The following is an 18,882-nucleotide window of genomic DNA, read 5'->3' on the forward strand; positions in this document are numbered from 1 at the left end:
TAGCATCTAGAGGACAAAGCAGAGATTTGATCTGATCGGGGCGAAGAATTAATTCCTCCCATCAGTGTTGCATTGTATGCCATCTGTAGACCACGGTGGCGCAAAGGGTGGCATAGTGGCGCAGCTGGTAGAGCTGCTGCTTCACAGCACCAGAGACCCAGGTTCCATCCTGACCTTGGGTACTGTCTGTACGGAGTTTGCACGTTCTCCCTGCGACTGCTTGGGTTCCAGGATGATGTAGGATAGAGCTAGAATGATCGGGTGATTGCTGGTCAGTGTGGATTCGATGGGCTGAATGGCTCGTTTCCACACTATATATCTCTAAAAACTAAAAGGCTAAAAAAATGAAAAGGAGACTAAAGGGAGAGGAGAGGAAAGGAGTGAAATGTGAAGGGCAGATATTGTTCATAAATTCATGTTCATCAATTATAGGATGGTTAAGAATTAGGCCATTCTGCCCATCAAGTCTGCGCCACCATTCAATCATGGCTGATTTGTCTTTCTCTATTCTCCTGCCTTCTCCCCATAACCCCTGACACCCGTACTAATAAAGAATCTGTCATTCTGTAAAAATACCCAATTACGGCCTTCACAGGCGTCTGTAGCAATGAATTCCACAGATTCTCCACCCCCTGTGTAAAGAAATTCCTCCTCATCCTCTTTCTAAAGGTATGTCCTTTTATTCTAAGGCTGTGCCCTCTGGTCCTATACTCTCTATTGGAAACATCCTCTCCACATCCACTCTATCCAGGCCTTTCGCTATTTGATGTTTCAATGTTCATCCTAAACTCATATCAGGGACATTTCCTCTCTTTCCTCTCCCCCTGGCCTCTACTATAATCAGTCTGAAGAAGGATCACAGCCTGAAATATCGCCTGTCCATTCCCTCTCCCGATGCTGCTCGACCCGTTGAGTTACTCCGGTGATTATGAAAATCCTGAAAGAGATGGGATTAGTTGGAGTTTGAGTTTAATTTATCGTCATGTGAACTAAAGGTACAGTGAAAAACCTTTGTAGCGTGCTAACCAGTCAGCAGAAAGGCAATACATGATTACAATCGAGCCTTCCACAAGTCGATCACTATCTACCTTTGGCGTTGTGGAAATGCAAGCCACTTTCCTAAATTCTCGTCGCCAAATGCCAGTTTGCATTTTGAATGAAGTGTACGTTTTAGTTGACCGCCCATTTGCTTTTCACCTCACAGCGATGAAATCTGGAGGCACTCAGCTGAAACTCATCATGACGTTCCAAAACTATGGGCAGGCCCTTTTCAAGCCGATGAAGTGAGTACATTTCATTGTTATCCCTCTATGGCCACTACAGCTGCTGGACGGTAAATGTGAATGATCTTTAAACATGCCTCATTGATGCCACTCCGAATAATCCTTGTGTTCCTTTTGCCAAACAAACCTCTTTTTACACTCAGACTCTCAGTCTGAAGAAGGGTCTCGACCCGAAACATCACCTATTCCTTTCCTTCAGAGATGCTGCCTGTCCCACTGAGTTACTCCAGCACTTTGTGCCTATCGCTTTACACCGGTGTATAAGATCATGAGAGGGGATAGATCGGGTAAAAATGCGCAGGCTGTGACTGCCCCCTACCACGCATGAACTTACCGAGAGAGGGGAAACGCTGGCAAACATCCCCAGTGGACTCTCTCTCCGGGACCTCGGGGCTCTGCCTAATTCAGCTGCTACAATCCGAAACGTTGCCTCCCCCTGGCGTGAGGCAGTGTCACGCTTCACGGCACACGGGGACTGGATGTCCTGAGCTTGTGTAGCTCAATTCATTCATTCGCGTGAAGCCCATATGCTGGCAGAGGCTGTCAATTCCCACCGACTATTCCCACTGGCTATTGAACACTACAAACAGCCAGTTGACCTTGAACTACAAACTGCCTTGGGTGCACTAGGGACCTCGGGCTTTTAGCTATGGCTGGAGAAAGGCAGAAAGTGCTGGAGTAACGCAGCGGGTCAGGCAGCATCACTGAAGAACATGGATCGGTCTCGTTTGGGGTTGGGACCCTTCTTCAGTCCGATTGTAGTCGGCGGATTCATTTCAATGATTCAAATGATCCAATGGAATTGAATCATGGATCAGAACGTGGATAGGTGACATTTAGGGTTGGGACCCTTCTTCGGACTGATTGTAGTAGAGAGGAGTAATATTTGGCACCAAATTATTTGTTTTGTTTAGAGATACAGCAAGGAAAGGCCCTTTGGCCCACCAAGTCCACGCCGACCATCGATCACCCGTTCTCACTAGTTCCATGTGATCCTACTTTCGCATCCACTCCCCACACACACTGAGGGCAATTTACAGAGGGACGGTTGACCTACAAACACACACGTCTTTGGGATGTGGGAGGAAGCCAGAGGAAACCCAAGCGGTCACAGGGAGAACATGCAGACTCCACACACAGACAGCACCCGAGGTCAGGATCGAACCCGTGTCTCTGGAGCTGTGCAGCAGTGCCTCTATTATCTTTTTCACTGTGCTCTCTTAAGGAGAACCATGAAGGGTTATCAACATGCAGTAACAGATCCTGCAACTTAAAATAAGGGGCTGTTACTTCAAAAGTTGCAAGATATAAATAAGCAAACTTGCGGAGATATCCATGGTGACCTTGTTACTGAGATTATCACAGAGCTTCTGTATTTGTACAGGTTATCAGTCAGGAATGAAGGAATTGAACACCCTATCTGCTGGGAATGTATGCCAGGTTAATGTTTACTTCACTGGCCACTGTGGACATTGATGTAACTTCTTTCTTCGGCTCAGTGTTTAAAGCCACCTTTTAAAAGGATATGGGCCAAACGCAGATCAGTGGGTGGACCGTAAGGAGGGCATATTAGTCACCGGGGACGGGCTGGGCTGAAGGGCCTGTTTCCGTGACTCTATGACTATAATTAAATATTTATGATTCAATTATACTTTATTGCCACATGTACCTAGGTGCTGTGAAATGCTTTGTCCACCGAAAGTTCAGCGAACAGTCCTGCCTACTGCTTGCCGCCACACGTGGCAGCAGTCCGTCCCCCTCCCCCAACCCCACCATTCAGATAATAATCTGCCTCCTTGTTCTTGCCGCCAAAGTGGATAACCTCACATTCTTCTACATTATACTGCATCTGCCATGCATCTGCCCACTCACTCAACCTGCCCAAGTCATCCTGCAACCTCCTTGCTTCCTCTTCGCAGTTCACACTGCCACCCAGCTTCGTGTCATCTGCAAATTTGCTAGTGTTACTTTTAATCCCATCATCTAAAACGTTAATATATATTGTAAATTGTTTGAGGCTCCAACACCGAGCCTTGCGGCACGCCACTCGCCACTGCCTGCCATTCCGACAGGGACCCGTTTATTCCTACTCTTTGTCTCCTGTCTGCCAACCAATTCTCTATCCATGTCAATACCGTACCCCCAATACCATGTGCTCTAATTTTGCCCATTAATCTCCTGTGTGGGACCTTATCAAAGGCTTTCTGAAAGTCCAGAAACACCACATCCACTGGCTCGCCTTCATCCATTTTATTTGTCACATCCTTAAAAAATAACAGAAGATTAGTCAAGCATGATTTCCCCTTCATAAATCCATGCTGACTTGGACCAATCCTTTTACTGCTATCCAAATGCGACGTTATTACATCTTTAATAATTGACTCCAGTATCTTCCCCACCACCGATGATCTATAATTCCTTGTTTTCTCTCTCGCTCCTTTCTTGAAAAGTGGGATAAAATTAGCTACCCTCCAATCTACAGGAACAGATCCTGAATCTATCGAAGATTGGAAAATGATCACCAATACGTCCACAATTTCCAGAGCCACCTCCTTGAGTACCCTGGGATGCAGGCCACCAGGCCCTGGGGATTTATCAGCCTTCAGTCCCATCAGTCTACCCAATATTATTTCTCGCCTAATGCAATTATTTTTTCAGTTCCTCTGTCTCCCGTACATCTGGGAGATTGTTTGTACCTTCCTTAGTGAAGACAGAACCAAAGTATCTGTTCAACTCTTCTGCAATTTCCTTGTTCCCTATAATAATTTCATCTGTTTCTGCCTTCAAGGGATCCAAATGTGTCTTTACTAATCTTTTTCTCTTAACATATTTTTTCTCTTAACATATGGGCCAAATGCAAGTCAGTGGGTGGACCGTGAGCAGGGCATATTAGTCACCAGGGACGAGCTGGGCTGAACGGCCTGTTTCCGTGCTGTGTGACTATGACTATAATTAAATATTTATGATTCAATGATATTTTATTGCCACATGTACCTAGGTGCAGTGAAATGTGTTGTCACCAAAAGTTCAGCGAACAGTCCTATCTACTGCTTGCCGTTGCACGTGGCAGCAGTCTGTCCCCCCACCCCACCCCACTGTCGGGTCTCCCTTTGTTCTCGGCGTCCCCCCTCCCCCCCACCCTGTTTGAAGTACAGCCACCTCTGTAAATCCCATTCAGTGCACAGCAAGCTCTCACAATCGTGAGAAGACAACATCATTGGATAAGAAGGGTCTTGATCTGAAACGTCACCTATTCCTTTCCTCCAGAGATACTGCCTGACCCGCTGAATCTGCAGTTCCATCCGACATCATTGGGGTTGTTTTGTTCAATAAGCTGGGGGAGATATTGACCAGGGCTCATAGTCACGGAGAGATACAGTATGGGATAATATAAATCAAGGGCCTGTTCCAACATTGTATCTCTAACTAAACCTAAATTAATGAAACAATAGGTTGTTGATGGTTGGTCTAAACTTGATGTAGAATTAGCTTCTGTAAATTGTAAATTGATCCTAGTGTATAGGATAATCCTAGTGTATGAGGTGATCGCTGATCGGCATGGACTCGGTGGGCCGAAGGGCCTGTTTGCACGCTGTATCTCTAAACTAAACATATACTTCTAAACGACATAGTCATCATAAATCGCCAGAGATTCATTATCAACTGTGAGAAGAAAGTTCTTACGGTGCATGGTTTTAACTGACCAGTCCCATGTCTCGTAACTGTGCTGCCTTGTCTGAGAACCAGTGTGAATGGGTGATCGATAGTTGATGTTGCTGAAGGGCTGTATCTCTAAACTAAACTAGCTATTCTCTTGAGGCAGTGCCTCTTCTAGGTCCCCTTGATGGTGGGGAGCTCAGTATCTGTGAAGGAGTTTATGCAGCCTTCTTTGTGCTTGAGCGTTCGAATTACCGAATCAGACCACGATACAGCCAGTCGAGCCGTGAATTTTAGACTTTAGAGATAGTGTGGAAGCAGGCCCTTCGGTGCACCGAGTCCACACCGACCAGCGATCACCCCATACACTAGCATTATCCTACACACTAGGAACGATTTACAATCTTACCGAACCCAATTAATCAACAAACCTGCACGTCCTTGGAAGTTGTCCCTTGTTTATAGGATAGTGCTGGTGTGCGGGGTGATAGTTGGTTAGCGTGGACTTGGTGGGCCGAAGGGCCTGTTTCCATGCTGTATCTCAGAACTAAACTAAACTCCAAAGATGTGCGGGTTTGTCGATTGACTTCTTCAAAGTGTAAATTGTCCCTGGTGCATAGGATAGTGCTCGTGCTGGTGTACGGGATAGTCACTGGTAGGTGCGGACTCGTTGGGCCGAAGGGCCTGTTTCTGTGCTGTATCTCTAAAATAAACTAAACTCTAAAGACGAGTGGGTTTGTTGGTGAATGGGCTTTTGCAAAGTGTAAATTGTTGTTAGTGTGTGGGATAGTGCTCGTGTACGGGGTGGTCGCTAGTCGGCACGGACTCGGTGTGCCAATGGGCCTCCTGTTTCCGCACTATATCTCTAAAGTCTAAACTCAGCGGGTCAGGTAGCATCTCTGGAGAAAATGGATAGATGACGTCTCGGGTCGGGTCTGACCTTTCATCAGATTGATGGAGTGAGTTGTGATGGAGTTCAGAAAAGGGGAAACTAAGTGTAGTCTGGGGCTGCAAAGGAAGCACCTGTTCCTCCAGACTCCAAGGGAGCCCGAAAAAAATGTTCACTTCACTTCTCCACTGGCCAGGGGACGGCTGTTGCCATGGCAACCTGGCGTGTGTGGCTCAAGGCATTTAAGGAAGGATGTGATGGCATGGAGAGGTTTCCAAGAATGTTGCCTGGGATGCAGATCAACACTAACCAGGAGACACCGTCTGGCCAGCATTGCTTTCTGCCAAACAAGAGATGCTGAGGGGAGATTTACTTTACTTTAGTTTAGAGATACAGCGTGGAAACAGGCCCTGCGGCCCACCGAGCCCGTGCCGACCAGCGATCACCCCGTACACTAGTTCTATGCTACACACTACGGACAATTTACAATTTATAGAGGCCAGTTAACCCTCCATGCAAGAACAGTCCATCACCTGCAAAAGTGGGGGATGACTGATGCCGGATGTCTACCCTAGATCCACAACTTTAGGCTGTGCACGCCACACGCAAGAAGAAGAACCTACAAACCTGCGCAACATTGGAGTGTTAGAGGAAACCAGAGCACCTGTAGAAAACCCACACCCTCACAGGGAGAACGTACAAACTCCACACAGACAGCACCCATAGTCAGGATCGAACCCTGATCTCTGGCTCTGTAAGGCAGCAACTCTGCTGCTGTGCCAATGTGCCACCCAAATGAATAAAACTCTAAGAGGCCTAGACAAGGTGAGCAGGTCTGACTAATTTACCTAGTCTGAGATAAGGGAGCACAGTTTCAAGACAAGGAGGTGGTAATCTAATGGGTTCGACCCTGACCTCGGGTGCTGGCTGTACGGAGTTTGTACGCTCTCCCTGTGACTGCGTGGTTTTTCTCTGGGTGCTCGGGTTTCCTTCCACATTCCCAAGATGTGCAAGTTTGCAGGTTAATAGGCTTCTGTAAATTGTTCCTAGTGTGCGTAGGATAGCGCTAGTGTACAGGGTGATCACTGATTGCCGTGGACTCGGTGGGCTGAAGGGCCTGTTACTAACCTGTATTTGTAAACTAAATTAAAACCAAGGCACATACAACTTTAGTTTATGACTGTCATGTGCGCTGAGGTGATGGAAAAATGTACTTTGCGTGCTGTCTAGTCAATACGATTACAATCAAGCCGTCCACAGCATTGACAGTGAATCTCTGGAGATTTCTGACAGCTCGATCGTTTTCAAGTTTGCATTGTTCTTACATAAAGCTAGCACTGATACCATGGGCCGCATGGCCTCAAGTGAAGACATGACCGACGTTTTATATTGCATGGTTTTACATAATAAGAAAATGTAAACATTCAAAAAGTGACACAGCCACTGTGAGTTTTGAATTTGATACAGCTTTTACAACCACACATGTTTTCAATTAGACAACATCTGGTAAAAAAAAATTGGATCAGATCCTTCAGATCAGTGCAGGACAAAATACTGCTGTCTGTTTCCAAAAACACGAGAAGCAGGTTCAGGCCTGTTGGTGTGGCTCCACATTTAGGCTCAGCGCTCTTGTTCTAGATTTAGGCCCAGTGCCCTTGTTCTTGATTTAGGCTCAAGGTTTGTGTTCTAGATTTAGGCCAAGTGCCCGTATTCTAGATTTAGGCCCCATTCCGTAGTTTTAGATTTAGACCCAATGCCCTTGATCCACAATTAGGCCCTGTGCCCGTTCTCCACATTCATGCCTAATACCCGTGTTCTAGATTTAGGACCAACCCCTTGATCCGCATTCAGACCCAATATGCTTGTTCTAGATTTAGGCCCAGTGCCATCGCTCCATATTTAAGCCCAAAGATCTTGATCTCGATTTAAACCCAGAGCCCTTGCTCCAAAATCAGAAAAACAAAGGTGTTGATCACCCACTTCATGAAGCAGGGTTGAGTTCACATACTGACAGAAGGAAATGCATGTGCCGGTAGACAAAGAAAAAGACACAAAGTGCTGCAGTTCCTCAGCGGGTCAGGCAGCATCTCTGGAGAACAACGATAGGTGACGTTTCAGGTTGGGACCCTTCTTGAGACTCTCGTATGCTAAGTATAAATATATATCCCCAACTTCCCAACCGACCTCATTGCGCCTCTTGCACTTTTCCTTTTGCTGCAGCTGCAGCACCGTATCCTGCACTGTGTTTGTTCCCTATGTTGCATGTTGTAGTCATGCGCAGTATGATCTGCCTGGATACCACGTAAAACAACATTTTTCACTGCGTCTCGGTACAGGTGACAGTAGTCAACCAATAACAATAAACACAAACCCAAACTCTCTGTTCATAAGTTCATAAGTTCTCGGGAGTAGAATGAGGCCATTCAGCCCATCAGATCTATTCCACCATTCAATCATGGCTGATCTATCTTTCCCACTCAAGTCCTAGCCTGCCCAAACTCCCCTTATAGCTCAGGCCCTCGAGTCCTGGCAACTTCCTCGTAAAACCATCCCTGCACTCTTTCTAGCTTTTGGGTGTAAATGAATGGATGGCCAAGGTGCCACTGGAAGACAAACCAACATTTCAATTACAATCAGCTATGCAAGATGCTAATCCCCTTGATTGAAGGCACAATTTACTGAGCCAAGGTGTTTATGGGGAGTTCCAAGCAGCTTAACAATGTACCATTTGAATTTCATAAAACCTTTCAGGATACCAGGCATTTTGCATAATTTAATTGAATTTCTGTGAATGAACGCCTATTATCCTGCATAAGACAATCTGAAGGCCCCATTGATCACGCAGCGTGGCTTAATTAAAGTGCTGCAAATTTGTCATAAAGATAACACTTTAGTGACGACACACTTTCTCTTTTTCTAATGCATCAACGTTTATATTCGTATAATTTTTCTGCAAAGTTTGATTAAAATAGCATTTTTTATCCACTGAAGAGCTGGCAGCTACACTCAAAAGTCCAATAATTCAGCGCTCTGGGCACTGCAGATGCCGGTTTACAAAAAAAGACGCGGAGTGCTGGAGTAACTCAGCGGATCAGGCAGTATCTCTGGAGAACATGGATAGGTGACATTTCGGGTCAGGGCACTTCTACAGACTGATCATTTCTGCTCCTATGTCTTATCTAAAAGCCTTTTAAAAGTCACGATGTCACAGGCCTTTAAATGGCACAGGCGTTAAAAAGTGCTGAGATGAACGAGAAAGGCCCTGTGGGTGAAAATAACTGTGGTTGTACTTTGTAACGAGTGTGAGGAACCTTGGGAACATGAGGACAGACTATTCCAGTGTTATCAGCTGTTATCAATGCAAACAGTTTGACTTCAATTTCCCAATCGTGCCCTCCTGCTTAAAAACAAGACCCAGCGAAAACCTGCCCAGTGGCAGACACAAAGTGTCACCGATAGAGTCATACAGCCTGGAGAAAAAAGTGTCGGAGAGAGATTAGCTGTCTGACCGAATGGTGCCAGAACAACAATATTCCTCTCAACATCAGGACCACTGTGGAGCTTATTGTTGACTTTACAGTGATAAAGTCATAGGGTCATACAGAGTAGTCATACTTCAGCCCAACTTGCCCATGCCGACCGACATGCTCCATCTACACCAGTCCCCGTATGGCCCATATCCAACTATACCTGTCCTATCCATGTACCTGTTTAAATGTGTCTTAAGCGTTACAAATGTACCAGCCTTAATTACCTCCTCTGGCAGCTCATTCCATGCACCCACCACCCTGTGTGTAAATAAGTTATCCCTCGGGTTCCTATTAAATCTTTCCACATCACCTTAATCCTACGTCCTCTGGTTCTCGATTGCCCAACTCTGGGCAGGAGATTCTGTGCATTTATCCGATCTATTCCTCTCATGATTTTGTACACACACTCACATACAAACGCGTGCAATAACACACACACACACACACACACACACACACACACACACACACACACACACACACACACACACACACTTAAGAGAGACACAAAGTGCTGGAGTAACTCAGCGGGTCAGGCAGCCTCTCTGGAGAAAAAAGGATAGGTGATGTTTCTGGTCAGGACCCTTCTTCAGAACTGACTCAAAAAGTCACCAATCTTTTTTCTCCAGAGATGTTGCCTGACCCTCTGAGTTACTCCAGTACTTTGTGTCTATCTTTGGAATATCCCAGCATCTGCAGTTCCTTTTTACGCACACGGTTGGTTATACATAGATAAGGACAGACATACATAAATACACACACAAACATGCTTATATACAGATTTGCACAGATATATACAGTGCATACAGAAAGTATTCAGACCCTTTCACTTTTTCCACATTTTGCTACGTTACAGCCTTATTCTAAAATGGATTAAAATTTTTTTTTTTATCATCAATCTACACACAATACCTCATAATATAAAAGCGAAAACAGGCATTTTTGCAAAGTAATTGACAAGAAATAACTGAAATATCACATTTACATAAGTATTCAGACCCTTTGCTGTGACACTCACAATTGCGGTTTGGTGCATCCTGTTTCCATTGATTAACCTTGAGATGTTTCTACAACTTGATTGGAGTCCGCAATTGGTAAATTAAATTGATTGGACATGATTTGGAAAGGCACACACCTGTCTATATAAGGTCCCGCATTTGACAGTGCATGTCAGAGCAAAAACCAAGCCATGAAGATGAAGAAATTGTACATAGACCTCCGAGACAGGATTGTGTCGAGACACAGATCTAGGGAAGGGTATAAAAAATGTCTGCAGGATTGCAGGTCCTGAAGAGCACAGTGGCCTCCGTCATTCTTAAATGGAAGAATTTTGAAACCACCAGGACTCTTCATAGAGCTGGTCGCCCGGCCAAATTGAACAATCGGGCAAGAAGGGCCTTGGTCACCCAATGGTCACTCTGACAGAGCTCCAGAGTTCCTCTGTGGAGACGGGAGAAACTTCCAGAAGGACAACTATATCTGCAGCACTCCACCAATCAGGCCTTTATGGTAGAGTGGCCAGACGGAAGCCACTCCTCAGTAAAAGGCACATGACAGCCCGCTTGGAGTTTGCCAAAAGGCACCTAAACAGGATTCTCTGGTCTGATGAAACCAAGATTGAACTCTTTGGCCTGAATGCCAAGCGTCACGTCTGGAGGAAACCAGGCACCGCTCATCACCTGGCCAATACTATACCTACAGTGAAGCATGGTGGTGGCAGCATCATGCTGTGGGGATGTTTTTCAGCGGCAGGAACTGGGAGACTAGTCAGGATTGAGGGAAAGATGAACGGAGCAAAGTACAGAGAGATCCTTGATGCAAACCTGCTCCAGAGCATTCAGGACCTCAGACTGGGGCAGAGGTTCACCTTCCAACAGGACAACGACCCAAAGCACACAGCCAAGACAACGCAGGAGTGGCTTTGTGGCAAGTCTGTGAATGTCCTTGAGTGACCCGATTGAACATCTCTGGAGGAGCCTGAAAATAGCTGTGCATCGACGCTCCCCATCCAACCTGACAGAGATCGAGAGGATCTGCAGAGAAGAATGGAAGAAATTACCCAAATACAGATGTGCCAAGCCTGTAGCGTCATATCCAAGAAGACTTGAGGATGTAATCGCTGGCAAAGGTGCCTGAACAAAGTACTGAGTAAAGGGTCTGAATACTTAATGTAAATGTGATATTTCAGTTATTTATTTTGAATAACTTTGCTAAAATTTCTAAACATCTGTTTTCGCTTTTATATTATGGGGTATTGTGTGTAGATTGATGATTAAAAAAATGAATTTAATCCATTTTAGAATAAGGCTGTAATGTAACAAAATGTGGAAACGGTGAAGGGGTCTGAATACTTTCTGAATGCACTGTAGATACATAGAAACATAGAGGAGGAGGCTAATCGGCCCTTCGAGCTAGCACCACCATTCATTGTGATCATGGCCGATCGGCCCAAATCAATAACCCGTGCCTGCCTTCTCCCCATATCCCTTGATTCCATTAGCCCCTAGAGCTCTATCTAACTCTCTCTTAAATCCATCCAGTGATTTGGCCTCCATTGCCCTCTGTGGCAGAGAATTCTGCAAATTCACAACTCTCTGGGTGAAAAAGTTTTTTCTCACCTCAGTCTTAAATGGCCTCCCCTTTATTCTAAGACTGTGGCCCCTGTTCTGGACTCGCCCAACATTGGGAACATTTTTCCATACGTACATAAACATATTCGGTCGTACTTAGACACAGGCACACACATTCACAGATGTACTTATACATACATGCATATACACACAGACTCATTCACATAGAGACACACGGATGGTCATATGTCATTGCAAACGTATACACATTCACACGCACAGACTTGGACATACACACATACAGAGATGCATGTGTATACACACACAAGAAGATACACATGTATTTGTTGCTGGGTCTCAACCCAAAACTTTGACAGATGCTGCTTGACCCACTCTTCCCCCAGCTGGGTGTTTTATGCACTCTCTCTCTCACAGACACAGACACTCACATACAAACAACTCACACTCACACTCATTCACACAGACACACAGTCACTCATACATAACCACACTCATACATGCATAGAAACAGATGCATAGGCATGAAGCGACTACACCATACACACAGCCACTTCCAGCTCTGAGGGTCTTGTGAACAAGGCGGACTGACCCGGTACAATATATTCAGTCAGACTGCTTACCTTCTCCCCTCCTCCCCAGGACCACCCTTGCCTGACTCAACAGCACCGCCTGGTGGCTAGCCGATTCCCCCGGAGACGGGCAGATCTCATTATAACCACACTGGCCCCAAATCCTGGCTTGGTTGAAATCTGCACAGTCAGCACATTCCTGCCTGGTGTCTCTAACCACCCACACAGAACATTCACGGGCAGTTGCTAGATTGTAGCTTCTAAAGTCATTTCAGCCTCCTATTCCAATTTAAGAAATTTACAGCGCATTTACAGCACATCCTTCAGTGTCTCAGCCTGCCCTGAAGACCTTCACAGCGGCACAGTAGCACAGCAGTTGAGCTGCTGCCGGGTTCGATCCTGACCTCGGGTGCTGTCTGTATGGAGTTTGTACATTTACCCCGTGACTGGGTGGGTTTTCTCTGGGTGCTCCGGTTTCCTCCCACACTCCAAAGATATGCAGGTTTGAGAGTTAATTAGCTTAGGTATAAATTGTAAATCGTCCCCTATGTGTGGGATAGTGCTAGCATATGCGGTGATCGCTGGTCGGATCGGACTCGGTGGGCCGAAAGGCCTGTCTCTAAAGTCTAAAGCTCACTGTGGGTGCTGCTAGGTTAGTGATATTGATTAAGGGGTGAATATTGATCGGACAAAAGGTCAATAAAGTCAACAATCAACTCCTTGGTCTTGCCAATGTTTGGAGCAAGAATATTATTCTGGCACCATTGAATCAGACAGTCAATCTTTCTCCTACAGGCAACTGAACCATCATCCCAACCACTAGATGGCAGTCCTGAGCTACTATCTATACCTCATTGGAGACTCTTGGACTATCTTTGATCGTTCTTTACTGGACTTTATCTTGCACGTTCATGTTATTCTCTTTATCATATATATATCTGCACACTGTGGATGGCTCAATTGTAATCATGTATTGCCTTTCCGCTGACTGGTTATCAGGCAACAAAAGTTTTTCACTGTACCTCGGTACACGTGACAATAAACTAAACATGCATTCTTTTCTTTCACAAATATATTCAAAACAAAAACTCTTCTAACATGCTCAGCGGCTATACATACATTAATTAGCAGTGTATTTGATAGTGTTCACTAAAACCACCATTATACCCGGCACCCTTGCCACTCATCTGCCCCCCTGGAGTGATATCCCTTTCCCTGTTTGAGGGGCATCTCCACCACACTCTGCCCCCAATGTCAAGCAGTGGAAAGATCTTAGACTGTGGTCCTACCCCACAAAGCCTTGGCATTGGCTGCACTAAGCTTCAGTGCGTCCCTCAGCATGTACTCCTGCAGTCTGGAGCGGGCCAGTCGGCAACATTCCCTGATGGACATCTCGCTCTGCTGGGAGATCAATGAGGTTTGGGCCGACCAATGAGCGTTTTTCACCGAGTTGTTGACCTTCCAGCCAGCACCAGATGCCCATCTCTGAACTTGACCCTGCGAACAGCCCGTAAATCGTCTCTTACGGAGCTGTTCAGAACCGTGACAAGGACCCTTGCATCATTCCCCAGACTCTCTTCGTAAATCTGCATTCTGACACATCATTACTGGTTATTCATCCAAGCAGTATCAGCGGGAGAAATCCCTCCGCTCTTTGTCTGAGAAGCATGTAGATAGAGCCTTGGGTTTAGGTAGAGGTCTAGGCTTATTATTGTAACGTGCACCGAGGTACAGTGAAAGGCATGCGATCAGATCAGATAATACTATAAGAAAAGCTTTGTTTTGCTTGCTAGCCGATTAGATCAGATATTATATATAAAGCCAAACAAATCAAACTCAAGCACAATAGATAGTGCAATGATGTTGTTTATCTATTCTGCATGGTCTTATTTTCTCTCTTGTAATATCTGATATGATCATGTATGGTTTGTTTGCACTCATATGTGTGGTATGATCTACTGAGATAACAAAGCAAAGAATGGCAGGGAATTCCATAAATTCACAACTCTCTGGGTGAAAAATTCATTGTGGGCCGAAAAGCCTGCTCCTGTGCTATATTGCTCTACGTGTAGAAAGGAACTGCAGACGCTGGTTTATACCAAAGATACACACATAGTGCTGGAGTAACTCAGCTGGTGAGGCAGCATCTCTAGAGAAAAGGTATGGGTGACCTTTTGGGTTGGGACCCTTCTTCTGTACCATGCTCCATGTAACAGCCAGGCCAGACTTGTTTAACCACCGTGTCTATTCCAGACAAACCAGGGAGCAGGAAACTCCGCCAGACTTCTTCTACTTCTCCGACTATGAGCGGCACAACTCGGAGATTGCTGCCTTCCACTTGGACAGGTAAGGCCATTCGGCAAGGCGAGGAGGAGAGTTCCTTATTCCTACATTTGACCTGACCATTCACCAACGGGGAACTCTTTCTCTTCCAAGGATCCTGGATTTCCGGCGGGTGCCCCCAGTGGCCGGAAGACTGGTCAACATGACAAGGGAGATCCGTGACGTCACGCACGACAAGAAGCTCTGGAGGACCTTCTTCATCTCTCCAGGTGGGCCAATGTGTTTGGTGAGGAAGCCCCTCCAATCTCACCCCCCCCCCCCCCCCCCCCCCCTCCGCTCCTGCCCTGTGCCTTTTAACAGTCCTGCTCCACCATCATGGCAGTGGGCATTGTTAGTGCCAAGTGAGGGCAAGGAAATTAGACCTGTTTAGACATACAGCGCAGACAGGACCACCAACTCCACGCCGACCATCGATCACCCACTCGCACCAGTTCTATGTTATCCCACTTTCTTATCCACTCCCTACACATTAGGGGCAATTTAGAGGCGCACTGAGTCCATGCTGACCAGCGATCACCAATTCACTCTAGTTCCATCAAACTCACTAGCGACAATTTACAGAAGCCAATTATCCTACAAACCGCATCTTTGGGATGTGGGAGGAAACCAGAGCACCCGGAGGGAACCCACACGGAGACCAGTGGACTTTGGTTCTTGGTGACCACAAGATTCTGCTGATCAAAATGCTGGAATAGCTCAGGCAGCATCTCAGGAGAACGTGGATAGGTGATATTTCGGGTGGGGACCCTTCTTTAGTCCGACCCGAAACATCACCTATCCATGTTCTCCAGGGATGCTGCCTGAGTCGCCAGTTACTCCAGCATTTTGTGTCTTTCCTTGGGAAACCCGCATCTACAGTTGCTCCTTTCTAGACTCTGGTGAGACTAGTGGGCGGCACAGTGGCACAGTGGTAGAGTTGCAGCATCGCAGGGCCAAAGACCCAGGTTCGATCCTGACTATAGGTGCTGTCTGTACGGAGTCTGTACGTTCTCCTTGTGACCACGTGAGTTTTCCCTGGTGGCTCCGTTTTCCATCATTCCAAAGGTTTGTAGATTAATTGGCTTCTGTGAATTGTCCCCAGTGTGTAGGATAAAGCTTATGTTTACAGGTGGCTGTTGGTCAGCTAGGACCCGGTGGGCCGAAGGGCCTGTTTCCACGCTGTGTCTCTAAAACTAAAACAAAAACTCAAGCTTTGGCTCCACGACCTACCTTTAGACTTTAGACTATGGAGATACAGCACGGAAACAGGCCCTTCGGCCCACCATGTCCATGCCGACCAGCGATCACTGCATACACTAACCTACGAACACTAGGAACAATTTTACATCTTACCAACCTAGAAACCTGCACATCTTTGGAGTGTTGGAGGAAACTGGGGCACCCGGAGTAAACCAACGAGGTCACAGGGAGAACATACAACATGGCGCTGTGGGACAACAACTCTGCCACTGCCCCACCGTGCCACCATGGTACCATCCCCCATACTAATTGCCAAACCCAGTGATGTGTTCCCCCCCAACTCAACACACACACAAATGTTCATTCATACCAAGCGTTCTGATTACCCAGCTGACTGTCACCCTTTCTCTGTCTCTCTCCTCCTCCCTCCATCCCCTCACCCTCTCCCCCTCACCCTATCCCTACCCCTTCCCCTCCTCTCCCCGAGCAGCCAACAACATTTGCTTCTACGGGGAGTGCTCGTACTACTGCTCCACCGAGCACGCGCTGTGCGGGAAGCCAGACCAGATCGAGGGCTCGCTGGCCGCCTTCCTCCCGGACCTGGCCCTGGCCAGGCGGAAAACCTGGAGGAACCCCTGGCGACGTTCCTACCACAAGCGCAAGCGAGCAGAGTAAGTCTGGGGGTTGGGGATACCTTGTGTTCACTCTGGGCATCTTCCAAAGGGGTTAAACTGGGAGACACGATCGTCGTACCCACCATCAAGGCACCAACAAGCGGTCACGGTGGCGCAGCGGTAGAGTTGCTGCCATACAGTGAATCCAGCGCTGGAGACCCAGGTTCGATCCCGACTACGGGTGCTGTCTATACGGAGTTTGTACGCTCTCCTCGTGATCTGCGTGGGTTTTCGCCGAGATTTTCGTTTTCCTTCCACACTCCAAAGACGTACAGGTTTGTAGGTTAATTGGCTTGGTAAATGTAAAAATTGTCCCTAATGGGTGTAGGATAGTGTTAATGTGCGGGGATTGCTGGTCGGCGCGGACCCGGTGGGCCAAAGGGCCTGTTACCGCGCTGTATCTCTAAACTAAACATGAACAGGCCTGGAATGGAGGGGAATAGGCCAGGGATAGACCTGCAGATTAGTCTTAATCGTCATTGCAGTCAGCTCGGACATCATTCAGTGATTCAATGGTTTGAGTTTGGGTTTAGTTTATTGTCACATGTACCGAGGTACAGTGATAAACTTTTATAGTGTGCTATCCAGTCAGCGGAAAGACTATACGTGATTACAATAGAGCTATTCACTGTGTACAGATACAGGAAAAAGGGAATCATGTGAATAATGTTTAATGCAAAATAAAGTCTGATCAACGATAGTCCAAGGGTCTCCAGTGAGGTAGATAGTAGCTCAGGACCACTCTCTAGTTGTTGGTCGGATGGTTCAGTTGCCTGATAACAGCTGGGAAGGAACTGTCCCTGAATCTGGAGGTGTGCATTTTCTGATGGGAGAGAGGAGAAGAGGCAGTGATCAGGGTGAGACTGGTCCTTGATTATGCTGGTGGCCTTGCGGGGCAGCGTGAAGTGTAGGTGGAGTTAATAGAAATGAGGTTGGTTTATTGGAAATGATCTTGCATTAAATATTATTCCCTTTATCCTGGTTCTATACATTGGAAAAGTTGATTGTAATTGTGTATATGTTTTCACTGACTGCAAGAATTTTTTTTTTTACTGTACCTTGTAACACTTTAGACTTTAGACATACAGTGCATAAACAGGCCCTTCGGCCCATCGAGTCCTCACAGACCTGTGATCACCCCGTACAATAACACTATCCTACACACTGGGAACAATTTACAATTCAGACAAGCCAATTAACAGACAAACCTGTATGTCTTTGGAACGTGGAAGGATGCCGCAGCTCCTGGATGAAACCCACGTGTTCACAGGGAGGACGTACAAACTCCGTACAGACAGCAGCTGAGGTCAGGATTGAACCCGGGTCTCTGGCGCTGTGAGGCAGCAACTCTGCCGTGGTGTCACTGGCCGTGGTGTTGAAGGGTTTCTGTTCCCTCTGTGCAGGTGGGAGGTGGACCCTGACTACTGTGAGGAGGTGAAGCAGACGGCTCCGTACAACTCCGGCACACGGCTCCTCGACCTCATCGACATGACTGTCTTTGACTTCCTCATGGGTAAGAACAGCTCTCCGTCTCGTGGGGGGTGGTACAGCAGGGGAACTGGCCTTTCGGCCCACCTCGTCAGCTCATGTCATAGGAGCAGAATTAGGCCATTCGGCCCATCGAGTCTACTCCCACCATTCAATCCTTAAACTTTACGACTTTAGAGATACAGCATGGCATGAGGCCCTTTGGCCCACCAAGTTCGTGCTGACCAGCGATCACCCTTGTACTTTAGCACTATCCTACACAGTAGGGACAATTTACAATTTTTACTCAGCCAATTGTCCTGACAAACCCATACATCTTTGGAGTGTGGGAGGAAACCAGATCACCCTGGGAAAACATAAACAGTCACAGGCAGAACGTACAAATTCCATACAGACCGCACACGTACTGACCGCACAGTGAGGCAGCTGCTTTACCACTGCGCCACTGTGCTGCTTCAAAGGCTGATCTATCTTTCCCTCTCAATCCCATTTTCCCATCTTCTCCCCATAACCTTTGGCACTCTTACTAATCAAGAAACTGTTACTTTCCACTTTAAAAACATCCGAATGATTTGGCCATCACAGCCGTCTGTGGCATTGAATTCCATAGATCACCACCCTCTGGCTAAAGAAATTCCTCCTCATCTCCTTTTATTCTGAGGCTGTGCCCTTGGGTCCT

The 18,882-nt window shown here is 46.7% G+C and overlaps 1 protein-coding gene across 1 annotated transcript in view; it reads left to right on the forward strand.

The window, feature by feature from the left end:
* fam20cb (FAM20C golgi associated secretory pathway kinase b) overlaps positions 1-18,882 on the forward strand; it is a 49,060-nt gene that overhangs the window by 21,109 nt on the left and 9,069 nt on the right. Inside the window, exons 3-7 of the mRNA XM_055651625.1 lie at positions 1,205-1,283; positions 14,773-14,865; positions 14,956-15,071; positions 16,532-16,712; positions 18,119-18,228. Of these exons, the coding sequence (XP_055507600.1) occupies positions 1,205-1,283; positions 14,773-14,865; positions 14,956-15,071; positions 16,532-16,712; positions 18,119-18,228 (579 nt within the window). The remainder of the gene's footprint in view (positions 1-1,204; positions 1,284-14,772; positions 14,866-14,955; positions 15,072-16,531; positions 16,713-18,118; positions 18,229-18,882) is intronic.

This window comes from Leucoraja erinacea, chromosome 20, assembly GCF_028641065.1.
Source record: "Leucoraja erinacea ecotype New England chromosome 20, Leri_hhj_1, whole genome shotgun sequence".
Classification (NCBI taxonomy): Eukaryota; Metazoa; Chordata; class Chondrichthyes; order Rajiformes; family Rajidae; genus Leucoraja; species Leucoraja erinaceus.